General features: G+C 38.0%; 1 protein-coding gene across 19 annotated transcripts in view; it reads right to left on the reverse strand.

Moving 5' to 3' along the window:
* Nucleotides 1–758: 758 nt before the first annotated feature.
* EPB41L1 (erythrocyte membrane protein band 4.1 like 1) overlaps nt 759–18366 on the reverse strand; it is a 229573-nt gene continuing 211965 nt past the window's right edge. For 10 of the 19 annotated variants that reach the window (XM_060772294.2, XM_060772296.2, XM_060772295.2 and 7 more), the window contains 10 exons: nt 12046–14889; nt 11350–11457; nt 9790–10176; nt 8738–8824; nt 8253–8333; nt 6675–6728; nt 5663–5758; nt 5234–5314; nt 4649–4765; nt 759–3984 (listed from right to left, as the gene is read on the reverse strand). In XM_060772294.2, coding sequence (XP_060628277.2) covers nt 3976–3984; nt 4649–4765; nt 5234–5314; nt 5663–5758; nt 6675–6728; nt 8253–8333; nt 8738–8824; nt 9790–10176; nt 11350–11457; nt 12046–14889 — 3864 coding nt within the window. In that variant the 3' untranslated portion in view covers nt 759–3975. The remainder of the gene's footprint in view (nt 3985–4648; nt 4766–5233; nt 5315–5662; nt 5759–6674; nt 6729–8252; nt 8334–8737; nt 8825–9789; nt 10177–11349; nt 11458–12045; nt 14890–18366) is intronic. The other 9 variants (XM_060772306.2, XM_060772304.2, XM_060772303.2 and 6 more) reach the window with 5 other exon arrangements.

Genomic DNA, 18366 nt, shown 5'->3' on the forward strand with positions numbered 1-18366 from the left:
CAGGTAATCTATTGTTTAAGCATGTAATTGTCTGATGACTATTTAAAAAAGAGCAGAAAAAGAGGGCATGGTGCAGAGGTCAGCCTGGTGAAGAAATGCAAATTTGTTGTTGAGTCAAATGTATACAGTATATTTTTTGAAGATCAAAAACAAAGGGAAGCCAGGATCACTCTACAAGTGCAACCTTTCCCATTAATTCCTGCTTTTATGTATGCCTTTATTTTCCCCAGATTTTTCTTTTTTAGTTGTAGGCTTGGCAAAACAGTCTCTACTTAAAAACCCTGAGGTATAACTTTGCCAGCTACATACTCAACTCTCCGATGAGGAAGGAATCGGAATGGCAGGATTTTGTTGATGTATCTGTACTGGCATCTTGAAATAGGACAAACAAATGGAAATGACAGTGGAAGATTGATCAAGAGCAGTTGAGGACAAAAGGATAATGATGGAGAAAAAAAATGAGTTCTGAAATGAGTGCTAAAAAGCCATGGACTTAATACATGAATACAGACAAATAGGGCAGGACAAAGCTTTCCTACAGTGACTTAGAATCTGGATGCCTGTCATTACTATCCCTATAGCTCTTTACAGGTCTACATCCATTTACACAGAGTCATCTTCTATTTAGATGTTGATGACAGACATCTGGATTCTAACTGTGATAACACTCATATCTGCATGTAAGGTACTGATTGTCAGGTCCTTAGATTCCACTGCCCTCCTTCCTAAGAGAAAAGTCAGTGAAAGCCACAAAGTGGTTAAGCATCAAACACATTTATTTCACTTTTATTGAATACAAGAACAGTGAGCACACACGCATACACCACCAAGCACTGAAAGAGGGATATGATTGAAAGGGGTGGGGGACAAAAATAGGAACGAGGAGGGGGAAGAGGACAGAGGAATTAGTGAAGGAATGACAGAGCATTGCAGTAGGTTGGTAAGGTGCTTCTCAAATAATAAGAAGAAAAGAAATATGAATTATTTATTCATGCAGTTGCAGGCCAGTTTTTGGAATCAACTTGCAGGATTTGTTGCAAACAAGCAGTGGCATCTCCCACCCCCATTTAAGAAGAAAGGTTTCCCCAAAAGGAAGAGAAAAAGAGTGACCAACTGTATCAGATGGTGGCAACAGTGATGATCCAAATGAGAAGAAACCATGATTTTAAAAATTGTGCATGGCTTCAACACTACCAAAAATCATAAATATATATATTTGTATATATTTATATAGGTATCTATATATAAGCCACATCTTTCTAGGTGAACAAAAACTAGTTTTTGTTAATGACTACCCACCAGAAAAGCTGTGGAAGAAATCCAAAAAAGCAAGTCTATCTTAGCTTTCCTTTGCTTGCCCAAAGTTGGATTACAAACTTGCGCACGTTCACCTCCACAGATTTTAGTGTTATGCTCACCTAAATGTATGCCAGCACAAGTGGTTATCACACTTTCAATTTAGCTGCTCAAGAAAGACTTCTGATCCAATTTTATGTTGAAATCCAAATTGAAAATCCAAGCTTGGGAAGGGATATAATATTGTCAGCCACAATACCTATCATAATGATGTCCTCCAAATCCTTATGGATTTTTTAATGGAAAAGGTTTTATTTTCATCCTTAAATAATGATTTAGGGTTCACATGTATATGTTCTGTACCTTTGCTTTTTGGTTTTGGGACATTACATGCTTTTGAAAAGCAGGAGGAGATGTGGAAAATGAATAATAAATCTGATAAAATTTGGGAAGAGAAGCATGAACTGGAAATTACTCCTATAGCATAAGATTGTTTTATGCTTTCAGTGCTTACTGAGGACATGCCTGCATGCCAGAAGCAGATCCAGTTTTAGGAAGCAATACTAGTGGAGAACTGGAAAGACGAATTATCAAGTCCTTCATACAGTGGCAAACTGCTTAGTAAATGGGATATATTCATTGCAATGACTGTATTCAAGCAGGCCCTTTCTTCAGCAGATCTGTAGATTCCAATGACAGGCACTAGTTGGATGCCTTTCTTGAAGTATTGCATGTGTTGAAGAACGGTGGCAAAGACAAGTATGACATAGGGTTTGTTGGCCCTTCTGTAGCATCTAGAGTCACTTTGTTGTCCCACTTGAGAACAGGTTCATTGGGTTTTATCCTCTGTATATTCTACAATTGCTCTAACATCTGTTGAATGATGGCAATTCATGAAAAGCAACAAAGGGAAACTTTCAAATTCTGGGTTCTATCAGACGTAACACCTTTCTTCTTTGTAAGGATTATATACCCTGCTGGTATTCACTATCCTGTCCTTCCGAACTTCACACCTTGTTGGAATCTGGATGGATACACTTTCAAGAAACCATGAGTCACTTGACCATTAATTTTACTTTATGTATATATATAGAAAGATATAGAAGGGTCATACTTAGAGGGAAATAGTGCTGTTCATCTTGAATCCCCACTTTTCTAGAATCTAACAGCAACCTGGCAAAATGCAGTCAATCTAACATGCACACAGCAAGACACCCGGTGGACCACCTTGTTCAGTGTAGACACATCTTTTAGAGAACTACCACACCCATTTATGATACAGTACTAAAATGGATTATTGAAGTTTCTGGGAAGCCTATTCATTTTGGGACTGAATTTTGATATTCTGAAGAACCAACTCACGGGACCTAATAATTTTACTGCAGCCAAAACCTTATCTCTGAGAGATCAAGCATTTCTAGATACTGAAAGGCTGTGAATCATGAAACAATCTCATCTGTTTTCTCCAGGGTGACCATAGTTTTCTGAGCTAGAAGATGAAGGAAAAATGATTAAATGGCACATTGTAGTGACTAACTGTGGGCTGCAGTAACACTGATCCACTCTGTCTTCCTTGACTCCCTCCATGTGTTGACAAATGCTGTAATATCATCTACCAACCAATTATGAACACTGTTTTGTCACTATGCCAGTCCTTTTTCCAACACAGTGGGTCGGGTGAGTGACAAATACAACCCCTAAAGGAAGTTAGTGATTTTTTCCTTACTCTGTTTTCACAAGATATTGACATGATCTAAGAGTCTCTTAATACATTAACCACAGTCAAATAATTATAATGTAAAAATGTCATTGTCATACTTATCAGCACTGTTTAATTTGTTTTAATATCATTCCCCACCCACCCCAGTTATATATAATATACATAACTTAAAAGCACATCCATATGGAACCTCTACAGGCTGCATTTTGATCAATGAGAAATCACAGACGTATCATTTTGCTTTAAGTGAAATCCAGCCATCATTATCTTCAGCAGAAAAAGGGACTGGATGAAGTAAGAGGGGAGAAGGTTAAGAAAAAGGAAGGACAGATTAGGAGAACAACAGAACAAAAAAGATGAAGAAACAGAAGTAGCACTGGGTGAAGAAAAAGGGTGATCACCACACATCCCTAACCAGAAAATAATTAAACAAGAATTATACAGGTGAATGGTTTTTGATTCTTTCTTACGCAGGGAATCATTTTTGTATTTCTGCTCATTTTCTGCTTGTTGGTTTCTTGCTTTGTTGCAAAGCATTTTTTGCTTTTCCATTCAGTGTGCAACAAATGAGTTATGTTTCCTTTAAATGTAACATGCAGAACTGTGTGTTTTGTTTTGTTTTGTTAATAATATTATCACCATGGGATCTGAATTTTTCTTTTAGATCAGTCCAGTCAATTCTTCACTTTATTTGAAGAGGTGGTTGGTTTTGTTTGTTGCTAACGTTGCTGTTTATAATTCATCTCCAGCATATAGCAGCAGTGCAAGGATGCATTTTGTTTCCTGTATATATAATATATAATATATTTGCTATTCCTTTTTATTTTATTTTAATTTTTTTTGTCTCTCAACATTATTCTGGCAGCCAGGACGTTCTATGTCTCATTGAGGAATCCAGCATAAAGGCCTTCTTTACTCCAATGTTAAAATAGAGATGCCAACTTCTAGAAACACGAAGGTCAAGATTCCTGCACAAGTGTATAAAAATAAGTAAATCAGTAAATGCAATCTCTTTTTAAAATCTATGGCAATACAAATGATTTGCATGTCAATTTTATAGGGCACCTGTATTGCAATAGTATAAGCAGATATGATATGAATAAATGCAGTTAAATTAACACTGTCAGTAGTGCAAGTGAGGCAAAATACTATATATTTTAGGGGATTCTAGATAGTGGTCTAGGGTGCACTCTCCAATATTGCCTAACATTATCCATGACTATTTGCTGTAGCCCTTTGCTCTGTGTGATGCTGTGTAACAAATGTCTAATATTTACATATTACAATTTCAGTACTGCAAAAATTCATGGGGATTTGAGTTTTGAGTAAGAAAGCAGCTAGTAAAACCAGCTGTAAAATCGTGTGACTCTTTAACATTGACTCTTTGTTAATGAATAACTTGGGATCTGAATTCTGGAATTAAGTTGACGTCAATGTACTTCCAGTTTAGGCCAACTTCTTTAGTTACAAATATAATTCAGTTAAATTGACCTTTTTCACTGGGAAGTTTTTAATTTTATTGACAAATCTAATTGATTTGAATTAATTAGTTCCTATCATTAATTGAACTCAGCTACATTATGTTGTTTCACTTGTGAATCTTTCAGTGTGTCTTCTTCCATCTATACCTACCTGAGGCTTCTTGTCCCTTTCCTCTGGAGATGGATCTGTTTCTCTATATACTACAGCTTTGGTTACCAGCATGTCAGGGTGCTGCAGTTTTGCCTCCTTGATTGCCAGAGCCAAGGCCTATGGAAAGAAAACATATTAGGCTGAATAATAGCTTACTTAAGCATATAATGAAAGGGCCTGTGGAAATAATAAAACATAATTTTATTGAGGTCACATTCACGGTTAGAGAAAGTTTACTCTTGCAAAAGATTTTCCATTTATGAATAGACCTGTCAAAACTGGTTGTTATATATCCCCATGTGCAAATACATCACAGTGGATAATATAAATATTGCCAGCTTGAAGCCCAATGCTTACAAACCTCTTTTTTCTTGAGTTATTTTGACAGCATGTTGACATATTGTAAGGGCAATCAGTGCTAGGAGTCTATTACATAACAATACAAATTTGGGTGTCCCTTATTTCAACCAGAATCTGTCTCTGTATATAGATAACTTTCTAAACTTTTCAATGGCTACAAAGACTGAAATAATCTTAAGAATGTCCTAAAAGTTCTGGCAGCATCATATGGACTAAAATTTTTACCTGGTCTTGGTCCACATCTTCATCTCCGGTTATGATGATTCGCTTTTCTATTCTGGTTTCTGAAAAGCCTCCTTTCACAGTCTGGAACAAAGAAAGTACCATGGTTTCAGTATATAGGACTTCCAATGTGGAAGTTATCTTTTGAATCATTTAGCCACAGAAACTCTGTGAGGTTTATCACACCGATTTCTTAAAAACAAACACCCACACCCATACCAAATAGAAACTGCTCAATATGATATTAGTTTGTCTATTTTGCAACTATACACACCATACATAATTAATAGGTCAGCTTGGCCATGGTTCTTATTCTTGTGTAGAATGCTTTCAAGCCATCTTGCCTCATCATTCACATTAAATGGCCTTCATTAGCACACACTCCTTAAATTGTGGAAGTGTCTAACTATGCTATGTCTGTCCAGATTTTACCTTGGTTACATGGGTAGTTGTGGAAGTGGAGAGGGTTTCTGCGGTGGCACCAAAAAGGCTTGTGAAGGCTTCTTTCCCAACAGCACTGCTGGCAATCTACAAAGATATGAAAAATATCTTCTAGGCTGAGAGACCATTAGTTTCTCTAAAACATGGTTCCTGAAAAATGGCTTATCAAATCAAAGTTATTTTGACCCTGATAGGCAGTCCTATTTGTGACAGTTTGATGGGAAGGTATTTACTCCTTACCAAGGAAGGTCATAGTCTAGTAAAAGCAAGTGCTTTGCACTTTTAGAAGGTTCTAGATAAAATCCCTTATTTGGCTGAACTGATCTCCCATGTAACAGAGCTAGGAAAAGGGGCTTTAGAAGGATATACAATACTAGTCAATGGGAAAGAAGACCACTGACTGCTGTGCAGGACAAGAGAAGCCTAGGCAAAGGACTCCCTACATTTAGGTAAGTATAGAGATAAAATGATCCCTCCTAATTCTCCATCCTCAGGTGGCCTGGAGCTTAATCTCATTCTTCCTCCTCCTATTGGTCTGCTTTTATTCAAAATATCTGACTGTTGTGGTTATTTCATAGTGGAGCCAGATTTGCCACTGAGTCTGCAAGTTCTTCTAGCTTTCTATAAGGCCTGGCAAGACAAGCTGAGCTGGACTTTTCTAGGTAAAACATTCCACAATGTTGGGACCATAATAAAGAAATGTTTGCATTATTATGTCTCAGCAGATGAAATAAGAGCTCATTCTCCATGTCTATGCAGCTGTACAGTGAAGATAAAGAATGAGAATGAGAAGATAGTTACTCCTACATTAGCTTCTTGTTTTGTTGTTTTCTGCAGGGGACAGTTAAGTGCAGAAGAAACTATGCTGGTCAGCCATAGCTAACTGAAATGAGACATTTACTAACAAATAGCCAAGAAGATAAGAGCTCCAATCTAGCTTTAGTCAGATAAATTCTAGCAACGTATGAGTAGCTAACAGGCCCAGATGTATGAATCTACTCACAGGAGAAATGGAACGAAGTTCTGTTGTTCCCTTCCCAGGCTTGCTGCTGTGATCCTTCAAAAACACAATGTTTGCATGGGTATATGGGGGCAACAAAGAAAGAGAGACTGGTATTTTAACACATTCAATCTTCTAATTCTGTCATACATAGGCAATACTCCTTCTCAAATAATGTATTCACTCTGGAATTCAAGCGGTATGGAAGATTCTCCGTGGAGGCTAGTGACCCCATTGGGAAATCTACTCTGTGTTTTATTCCAGACTTAAGGGTTATCTGAGATGCTGAATGTTGTCCTCGAAACATTTTAGCATCTTGGATAACTCTTTAAAATTTGAATGAAGATCACACAGTATCCTGGAGATTGAGAATAAAAGCTCGTGCTGTCAATGTCAACTTAATTTTCTCAGTTAATCTCTAAAATATTAAAGCATTCCAGACTAACATTGCCATATATTTGAATTCCCCTTAAAATTCATACTGGAACTAGAACTGATCCACTGCTCTACTGATATTGGAGGCAGCAGCCTTCATAGAGTATTTTCATACTGTGACATACAGGGTATGCATAGGTAGCATCGGCAATCTACTAATGAAAAGGTCTGTCTCGTCACAATTTACCTATTTCTTCATGGTGGGGATTGCCGAAGAAGGAATTCTTCAGCAATCCACACTATGAAAGAATAGATAAAATGGTCTAATAAGTGTGGGAGGTTCATATTCAGGACCCACAAATCAGTAGATTACCTCTTGAATACATTAATTGTTTTCTCCAGTTTTAATTGAATACTTTTCTTTCCCTTCCCACTGGCATAAATAAAACTTTTTCGTAAATGCCCAACAGAAGCAGCACAAGAGTAAAGATCCATAATATGAAAATAAGACATTCCTCACTTGTTACTCTGCCTGCCCGCCCCCCCCCCCAACAGAAATACAGATCTATGTGGAAGGTTTTCATTAGATATCTGCCACCTCCCACCCTCTCTGTGTATGTATTTGTCATTACTTGCTTAGTAATAGATGTGTACAGGAAAAATAGTCTATGAATTTGCTAGGTTCTACAATCAATTCTGTGCAACCCTTGGAAGCTACCATAGAGTTGTACTGTTGAACCTAGCTAATTCCCAGAGAGAATACCTTTTTGAAGAATCTAGCTTCTCTAGCACAATTCTATGGTATGCCAGGATTGGAAGTCAGGTAATTTCATAGTGTTTCACCATATGCATTTTGCAGAAAATGGACTGCCATTTTGGGATACTGCAGTCCAGGCAGAAACTTATTCTCTGGAGATACAGAGGTCTTACTGTATAGTTGTTTCCTCACTGCTTATATTCTTACCATATTATAATTACTTACACATGGCTAAATGATTCTTACTCCTATTATTTTACTACCATATATGTTGCATTTTTCACTGTTTTGCAATCATTGATGTTTGCTATTTCAGCAATCTTTTCAATACATTTTAAATGCCATTTATTGAGTGCAGTTATCATTCAGTGATCACACTCCATAAAGCACAATGGAACAAAATGCAGTCCTGATTCTTTTAAAAAGCATGTTTTTCATAGGTTACTTACTGAGGTCGTTGATATGGTTTCTGTGCTGACGATGTGGGAAGTCGTTATTGTGTCTTTTCCATTTGTAGTGGTGCCATCAACCTGAAGAAGGGGGAATGGGGATGAAGCGATAGGTCTTTGAAAATCTAATGTAGATTCTATTTTTGGTGAATATTTATATTTGAGTTCTTCACCAAAATTGATGTAATTGTTTGGTGATTTGAAATTATAAGAATGAAGTGCACTGTTTAAATGCACAAATTCATGCAACAGAATTATCAATGAAACATCTTTAATCATGACAGTAGAATGAAGGATGTATCCACCTAGTTTGAACACAATATTTACCACTCCAGGAAAAGTCAGAGTCACCCTCCAGGGCAGATGCAATTTTGAGTGCTGCTTTTCCAACAGGGCTATATAGCAGGCTCTTGTTTTATGTTGCATCATTGCAATGCAAGATAAGCAGGGGAATGCAAGAAGATAAATTAACATTCCAAAGTTACCTGTGTAATTTCTGTTGCAGTGATTCTTTGCTGCACAGAGGTGTCACCTTCTGCTTTTTTCACACTGTCTGTTTTTACAGTTGGAGACTACCAAAGGAACAAAAGAATTTAGCAATAATCCAATCTTCATTTAACAGCACAAAATTCCCACTGTAGGATGTCAGAATTGATGTTATTTTAGCTATATAATCCTGGCTTAGCTTGAGCTCAGAAAGTCATCTATTCAAAGGGCAGGTGTGTTTTTAAACACCAGAGACAACTGACTATAACGCAAGCCATACCAATGGAGTAAGGAAGTAATTCCAGTAAAGATAAGAAAATTTGAAAAGGGCATTAACATTCAAACAGGTAAAGTGAAACAGGAATTCTAGTGTCTTATAGCAAGGGGCATTTGGGACAAGAATTCAATATCTTGTGTTTTATTGAAAACCCTTGCAAATTCTATTGAAATTATTTATGAAGTTATTTAGTATTTATGGGTGGGCTGTTCTTGCATATTTACATTTGGCTTTTCTCCAGCATTTTCACTTTTTCCACTGTTTTTCAGTCAGTCTGTGAACTTTTGAACTAACTACTCCTATAACAATATCACTTTCTGACTAAAGAGAATCAGAATATTATTTTTTTTTACTGAAATAGCATCCTAGAGGGTGCTCATTTCATGAAGTTCAGTTTCTTCAATGCATATGTTATTTTGAATTCATGCAACACAGAGGGATGGACTTACACCATTGAATTGATAGTGTAACAGCCAGGCGAATACAGTTGGTTAAGACATGATGGTGACCTCACCATTAGAAGAGACAGATTTTTTAAAAAACAAAACAGTCATGCATTTTGATATCAAAAACAACCATGCAGACAAAATGACAACATTTTATGAAGGTACATATAACACTTTAGAAGGTGGGTGGTTTTTTTGTTTGAAAAAATAGAATGGTCATCTAAATATGTGAATTGGACAGTCCATAAAGCAATGCAAGTGCCAAAGCAGACAACACTTCAAAAGAAGACATTTAGACACATCTGTGTATTACGGCTCCCTTTTGTACCTCTTCTGGGATTACTGGGGGAAACTTATCACCATCCTTGGCATCATCTTCCTGCCTGAAAGCTGGTTTGTCAGATTCCTGAGAAGAAATCTGACCTTCTTCATCTCCCTCGCACTTTTCCTTGTCAAGCTCAGGCAAACTCCGGGAGAAGTCTTCAAAGGCTGCACTGTGATAGTCACCAATGACTGTGAAGTCCACCTCAGCTTCAAGGCTGGAAGTTGAGCTGACAGTGATACTTGAGCATTTGCGCTCGATGGCCAAATGGTTGTCCTTCAGGAAGACTGAGTCTCTTTCCTGGTCTTGCTCTTCATCCCCAGTGTCACTTTCAGGAGCCCTGTGCCGAGGCGGCTTAGCTTTCTCCTCTGTGCCCTCCCTCAGTCCCGCTCTCTGAATGAGACAAAAGGGAGGAAAGAAGCTGAGGCTGTAAGTGGTGAATGATAGGTCAGAACCATCAGGACCCAAGGAGAGAGGGAAGAGGAAGCATCATAAAACAGGGGGCAATCTAAAACATCCCAAACATGACCACCAATTTTTTTCTCACAGCAAAGTCTCTGCAAGGAGGCAAGAAGGGAAAAGCTTTCAGATTTTATTTGCAAAACTGCAAAGAGAAAATAAAACCACAATATCAGAAGCCAAAGAGATGATTGTATTGACAGGTATTTCTACCAAAAGTTGATATGTGCAAAAAGAGGAAAGGCTGTAAGACATTACAAAGGGATCTCAGATTCTGACTGTCAGAAGGGAAGAAAGAAATACAGAAAAAGGAAAGGCAAGGGAGGTAAAGAACAGAAAGAAGTCTGGGAGAAGATAAAGGCTAAATCCAAAGAGCTGCACATATTGCAGGAAAAGCAAGAATGATTGTCAATTTCACTGAGATAAAGTCATTAGGTATATTCTGTGTTGTTCTTATCTCACTTCAGTCTTGAAAAGTGTGCCAAGAACAGACAATGCTATTCTGGGAAGACATAGCATTTATATGAAAGTAATTGTGTTGTGAGCGCTCGCAACTCTCAAGTCAGTATTCCATCAGAGAAAGGTAATAATGTTCTCCTACTATATCTTTAATCAGTGTAATTGACAAGAAACTCAGAACAAAGGAACATTTTTCACCTAGTTTGTCTTGGAGCAACACATACCTCTCAACTGCATCAGAGTGAAAATTTCACCACCATTGACTTGTATGCTATTCTTTCAAAACATCTCAAATTACTTGTGCAGTTTACATCTCTTGGGGTCTGAATGAAAAGTTAGTAAAGTCATTGAAGAATCTGCTTATTATATCAGTGGGCCTTGGACTGGCCTCTTAAAGGAAACATGTTTTATAACGTTACCTGCTTTGATGTCCCACCTCCTTGTGCCTGGCTTTTTTCAGTATGTTGAGAGGTATGAGAAAAGATAGTGAAACAGAGAGGGATCATATATCTATATGTATCTATATATTTATATATAGATATATTTCAGCTCAGTAAGCAGGGGAAGGAGGTGGTGGTACACAGATTTCTGTTTTAGGGTGAATTATTATACCAGACCAAAAAGCAGGCAGTAAAACAGCATTGAGACCTGAGGGGCCACTGGAGCAGCAGCCTTTAAACTCTCTTCTTTCGGAGAGGCTTTTACTGTTGGACCTGACAAATCCTTTTCTTCCCAAGCTGGTTCTTGAAATTTGCTCTAGATTAGAGAAAAGGGTTAGTCTCAAGGAGCAGAAAAGAACTTTGCTAGTGCCTTAGTAGAGCAGTGGGAAGCTAACTTGTCAGCCAGCCACTAGCTTGTTAAAGGCAAGGGAGAGAGGGAGGTCTCACAAGCCAAGCAAGAAAGGATATCAAAATTAAGAGATGCAAGAAGAAAGAAGCTAGAAGCGTGGGAATGTGGCTGCTAGGTGTGTGCGTGGAGGTATGGGTAAGGTACAAAGCTTTCAGCATGTCCTCCCTACCCACTCTGCCATTCTGCAACTTCACTCATAATATTTGTTTTTCTGGTCTTAAGTTAGCAGCTGGCATTCTCCAGTTAGTCAAACCTTTAGGTATGTTCACACGCACACACAATATAACAATCCAAAAGCTGATGAGTTGCCTGGGCCAGCAGGTTTGCATTCAGCAACTGAGCCAGGTCGCACACACATACAAAAAGGACAAGGGATGCAAGCAGTGCCTGTCAATCAACGACCATGTTTTGAAGCCATGGTGTATGATGCATAAAGACGAGTCACACAACATGCTTTATGAACTTTCCACTGGGACAGTTCATCTGGGGAGTTACCACGGCTTCTGCCAAAGTGATTTCACATCCAGAATCGGGAGAAGCCAGTTCAGCATCTCCATCTCCATCTCCATCTCCTTGTTCAGAACCAATAGAAATATCTTCCTTCCAAGATGAAGGCTGAGATGGTTCCCCATCACTTGGTCCTTGTGCAACAGCTAAGTAGGCCACTTCTGATGCCATACCAGTATGCTTTGCTTTGCTTTCTAAAATGCCCAAGGACACCTTATCTCTTGCATTATTGTTTTCAGAAGGTATGTAATTCTGTGAAAATGCTGCAGCTAGTTCTATGTGCATCTTTGGTGGTCTCTTTTGAGTGTCACTTCCAGGATAACTCTCATGGAATCTCTTTTGTGGCACATGTTGCTCATCAGAAAATTGACTGTATGTTTCACTTTGTTCAAACATCCTGATTCTAGAAGCTACAGAAGTTTCTTTGTTTGTCTCACCTCTATGCTCTAAGAAATCCCCACAGATCTTTGCTGATGGGGCTACATCTTCATTTTTTTCAAGTGGAACAGTAACATTCAGATCACATGCAACAGGTGTCAAACCTGGTTTTTGGTTTTCACTAGGCATTTGGAGTTCTTCCTTTCCCTGTGATGTGGCATGAGAAGTTTCTGAACATTCTCCTTCTGTCAAACCAGTCTTATGAGAGAGAGTAGGAGTAGGCTCTTTTTCTTCCTTTAAAAGAGTTTTATCTTGAGGAATCACTTCCAGTTCTGAATGTTTAGAACCAAAGAAGTCAGGTTCAGACCAAAGGTAATCCCCAGATGGCTGTTTCAAATCAGATGACTTATCCTGGGCTTGCTGTTCTGAGGAAACAGTTATTTCTTCTGACTTTTGGAAAGTATATTTTGCAAGGTCTTCTGCTGTATAGTGGTTATCCTTAGATGGGACTTCAAATTCTAGGACGTTATCATCAGCTGCCCCTTCTACTTTTCTTTGTTCATCCAGTTCTTTGAGTTCATTTTGGGCTGGCCTGTCCAATCTATCAACTTCCTCTCTGTTTGGAACTTCATTCTCAAGAAACCCCTCCTTAGTTGTCCTTTCCAACTCTGATAGATTGCCAAAAAATAACTTCTCTTTATGAGACTCCTCTGACTGTGGGGACATTTCTCTTGTCATCTGTCCTACTTCAACATAGTTGGCATTGGCTTCATCTTCCAATTTCTGGAGTTCCTCTTTGGCTACTTCTAATTCAGGGCTTTCATCTTTATCTGCCTGTTTTAACAAAAAGCGTTGATTATTGCTGTATCCTTCCGATTTAGGGCATTTATTTTGGGCTGTCTCTTGAATTTCAGAGAATGTATCTGGAGTGGACTGGTTGGAATCAATGGCTTCACTTTGAGTTAATTCTCTTGCATTTGCAACCTGTGATTTATATTGCTTACCATCTGAAATTGCTATAGTACAAGAAAGTTGCTGTTGTGAGGAACACAGAGTAGATATTTTAGTTTCTATGTCTTCCATTTGAAGAAGTATTTGTGAAGTTTCCCTTTCATCTAAATTATTTTCTTTCTCATCAGATTTCTCTCCACTTTCTTCGAGAGTGTTGTGAGTTTCGTCAGCTCCATGTTGTTGCTCAGGAGAGAGATGAATTGATGTTTCTTTTGTAGGGGATCCAGACTTCTGTGGTGGCATTGGTACATGGAAAATGCTTTGACTGGAATCCTCTGTGGAGGGGTATGGCCTTGATTTACAGTCATCTTTGGCTCCATTAGCAACTGGCTCTACAGAAGCTCTTTCCTCTGCAATTAATGAATGCTCCTCTTTTTCAACATTACACTGTTCTATATGATAGGCCTTTTGGTCATCCTCTCCTGCTTTGCTGGCCTGGTTTGGTTCCAGAACTGGCTTCCTGATCTCTGATCTTTCTTCAGCAGATGTTGGTGACCAAGGTTGAACTTCACCATCTCCCCTTTCCTCTCCTACATCTGAAATTGGTACTAATCTAGTGCTCTTCTCCTTTTCATGCACTAGGTTTGTTTGCTTATCCTGCTTCTCTTCTGATGAGGAATGCTTTTCTTTCTCATTTATTTCCTTGGTCTCATCACTTTTTTCATCGGTTTCTTCAGAACCTAAATATATTATCCTTTTTGCAGCAGAAGATACTACTTTATCACTCTGCTTTTTAGCCTTAACAGACTCAGAATCAGGGGTAGCTTTTAACACTTCCTTGTCTGAGACTGTCAAAATAGTCCTCTGTTCTTGTAATATGATTTTGCTTTCTTCTTTTGAAGATTCTGCCCAAGAAGAGGAACACATCTGATCTTCTTCAGATTGGAAATCTCCAGGGCTAGCACTCATCTTTCTTGGACATTTGACAGTGACAGTTGGTTCTTCACATTTGGTGTATTCTACCTCCATTTTGTCTTTCTGCTCTTCCTTTTCTTCAGGTTCATAGGTGATAAGTAGCACTGCCTCTGTTTTGTCTTTATGTTCTTCTTTCCTCTCAAGTTCAGCAGGAGATATCAGCACTTCCTCTATTTTATCTTCATGTTCACTCTCCTCTATTTTTTGTTTGTCTGTCTCAGAAGTGTGTTTTATGTTCTCTCTCTCATACAAATCATCCTCCCATAATGATTCAAAATCCTCCGGACTGGCAATCATTTTGGCTCTTTTTCGCATCTCTGTTTTGCTTTCCTCACTTACTTTCTCCATCGGTTTTGCTGTGGCCTTGCGTTCCTCTGCTGCAATGGGTACCTTTGATAAGTCCAGATTTGCTTGCTTCTTTGAAGGCCCTGCACATGCTTCTTCCTCCTGGGTCTTAATAATTTGTTTTAGTGCTAGCTCTTCCAGCCCAGCAGTGTCTCTTTCTATAAATACCCAATGCTCTGAACCCTGCATTGATATTGGAGCAAGAAGAGTTGGTATTAAACATAAATTAAATTAAACAAGTAATAAGTCTTGACAGAGCTCTTGAGTTAACTGAACTATTTTATCATTGCCAAGAAACAATCTGAGGAAGAAATATTTGAGACTACTTTAAAAGATGATGAAATTTCAAGGCTCAATTCTAAGACTGTGATGAAGAATTTAATGTTAACTGGTAAACTTTTGTCCCTTCTAGCTGACAAAAGTTTTCAATAAAACTTAAGCAACATAGTTATAAAGTTGTAATCTGCCCTATTAGCTAAAGTTTTGGAAATTTTAATATCTTATGATCAAAATTCAGAAATCAAATATATGTTGTAAAGCAAACATTTTGATCAGTTGTTCAGTTATTTCATTCACAGTTAAATTATTCCAATATAGACCAATCAGATTTCTATATATACATGTACAGACAAAAGGAAGTAAATTAGGTTTTGGGTATTTATGAGGTTCAGAGTTAATTTTGATATTATTATACTATCCACATCCTATTAAACCTCTATACTTTTTAAAAGTTTGGCTAGGAGATTGGTCTGGTAGAGCATGGGATTCTGACTGTAGCACCTCCAGGAAATTGCTCTAGTCAAGGTTTCCTACATTGATTGAACAAGTACAATGTAACTAGACTTTTTTTTTGTGTCGTATCTTTTTTCTCTGGGGAAACTTAAGCAAAGCAGCTATTTCTGTTCAAATCATTAGTAACTCTGAATCCAAAGCAACTTCTGTTCAGAAAATGAAGATCAGAGGGCTAGGATTAGAAAAGCGAATCTAAGAATGTTAGCAACAGAAAGTGCTCAACAGACCGCTGTTAAGGCAATAGTTCGGCAAAGTGTAGGAGGCAGCCAAAAAGGAAGTCTACTATTTAGTGCCCCATGTAGCACAGCAGTACCAAACTGCTTAAACACTGAAAATGCTGTGCACTAATATGTACTGATTTGTATTTTATGCTGTGTGTGCAGTCTAAGCCCATCACATACTGTACAGACTCAGCAGTTCAGTCATCCCCATGTACAGTTCAGTCATCCCCATGGAAGAAAGCACAAAGAGCACATATTGATGAAACTGTGGCACAACAGTGACAAACAATTAGATTAAGCACCTGCTATTATAGTCTGGGTTTTAGAGTGTTAACATTAGAGACAATGGGCCAGGGTTGACTTCTTAAATCTCTTATTTGTGCCTGGCTGCATTCCTGCTGATTTGCTAATGGAAAGAAAGATTTGCAAGTAGCCTTGCTCTAGTGTCACAAATCATACTGAGTACACTACAGTTGATCAGACTAGGCTATTAATTATATCACAATAACTTCAATATTGACATGCAACTGTAGGGTAGTAGTGGTGTGGCTCTCAAAGGATGCACAGAATGAATTATCAACTATATGTTGAGTTGCATGGACAATATTAATACAGCAAACTTGCACTATAATAATTGATTTCCAACTCCAAAACATTCACACGGAACTGTTTATCCCATTGTTGTTAACACATACCAAGAAATCTATAAATAATTTCCTTTTCTATCATCAATTATTCTGCAACAAACACGTCTGTGCCCAGGTGCTCTTTCATTTTATCTTTGGAGTCAACCTAGTTCCACTTGTACTTTCAGAGGGGTCCGAAATATTTTTTGAAAAATTCTTTGCAAATCTTTGCCTCTTCTCAAACTGTCACTGCTTCTCTGTCATTTGCTACTTTATGTCCACTTCAACTCTAGAGCTTCCTTCTCCTTGAAGATTGTTGGGGGAGATCCTGCTCTCAGTCCCACCATCCTCATAAACACAACTGGTGGGCACGAGAGACAGGGCCTTCTCAGTGGTGGCCCCTTGTCTGTGGAACTCCCCTCCAAGTGACATCAGATCTGCCCCCTCCCTCCTATCCTTTAGAAAAATCTCAAAACATGGTTGTGGGACCAAGCATTCAAACAATAGATGCAGCAATCAAGATTGAAACTAACTCTCTGTGACAGACAATGGTTTGACCTGAACTATGATTTGAATTTGTGTGATTTTAAATGAATGTTTAATAATTAATGTTTTTAACTGTAATTAACTATTTTAACTGTAATTGATATTTATGACTTTGTTTGAGGGCATCAAGTGGTTGCCTGCTGTAAGCCGTCCTGAGTCCCCCCTCAGAGGTGAGAAGGACAGGATACAAATATGTGAAATAAATAAATAATTGAAGTGGTTCCAACAGGGATCATACAATGAATACAACGATGTCACAACACTTTCACCTTAAAGGTTTGCCTATGTGGGTATGCCATTAAGAGGAAATAAGGTAGATTTTGGATCCTTTCTCACTGCACAAAATATTGCTATTACATTTGATCTGTCATGGTTTCATCTCATGCAATTGTAGAATTTGCAGCTTAGAAAAAGTCATTAGAATTATCTTCCAGAGAGATCTAGTGACTCTCCAACTACAAACCCTAGTATACCATAGGTTACAACCATGGCAGCTAAAGTGAAAACATAGTGCTAGATTGGCGTGGCATAACAGTCCCCTCAGAGTGAAGGCAGTGCTCTGAAACAATGCTTCAACTGCTAAAAAAAGAAGTGCAAACATAAATTTGTCATATAGTATATCTATGATTTGCAGCTGCAACTTGAAACCAGACTACTTTGTGGCAGAGTAATTCAGAATAAGAATAGACAAGCTCTTTTACCTATTGCGATATTTCATTTCTGCATAAGCTTTAAATTTTTAAACCATTATCTCAAATTACGTATTAGAGGACTATTTTTCTTAAAATTCATAGAACGAAATACTAAGAACAGCTTTACAACAATTATACCTACGAAATCTGCTGGATAGGTAAGCTCTAATTCATACATGATTATAATAAGAGGTGTGGTCACAATGTTCTGCAGAGGGATTAGCCAAGATCAAACTTCTGTCATCCCTACACACCAGTCACTTCATCAGCAATGAAGGCAAACAACTGCCTTATCCTCTTTCTCCATATCCTGTATTTTTAAGAACAAGCTCTGTAAGTCACACAATACAAGAGTATATCCTAGTGAATATGTAGTCAGATGTGTTTGTCCATGCACCCAAAAAACAACATGTTGGGCTTCCTGCTAGATGTGCATAGTTGATTATATAACTGGAAGTGGATTTATGGTCTTTGTCGCCATTAAACCAACTATTTCTGTCTTTTGTTGTGACTATTTCCCTGTATGATGTAAAACAATTCTAATCAAACATGTTTAGAATAGGAGTTTAAAGAATCAAAATGCATGGTTGGCTGGGTCCTCTTTAATAAAATAACAACCAAAACAACTTATTTGGATCCACATTCACTGCTGCTAAATACTGTTTGTCTGGTTTGAAAGAGGGCTAGCAATAATTCGACTGGATTCAAATGCTAGCCCCAACTGCAGCAGTTTCACTGCATCTATGGACCTTACATAACTATTGTCAGCACTAAAGAAATTTG

This window comes from Anolis sagrei, chromosome 4 (assembly GCF_037176765.1).
Source record: "Anolis sagrei isolate rAnoSag1 chromosome 4, rAnoSag1.mat, whole genome shotgun sequence".
Taxonomy (NCBI): Eukaryota; Metazoa; Chordata; class Lepidosauria; order Squamata; family Dactyloidae; genus Anolis; species Anolis sagrei.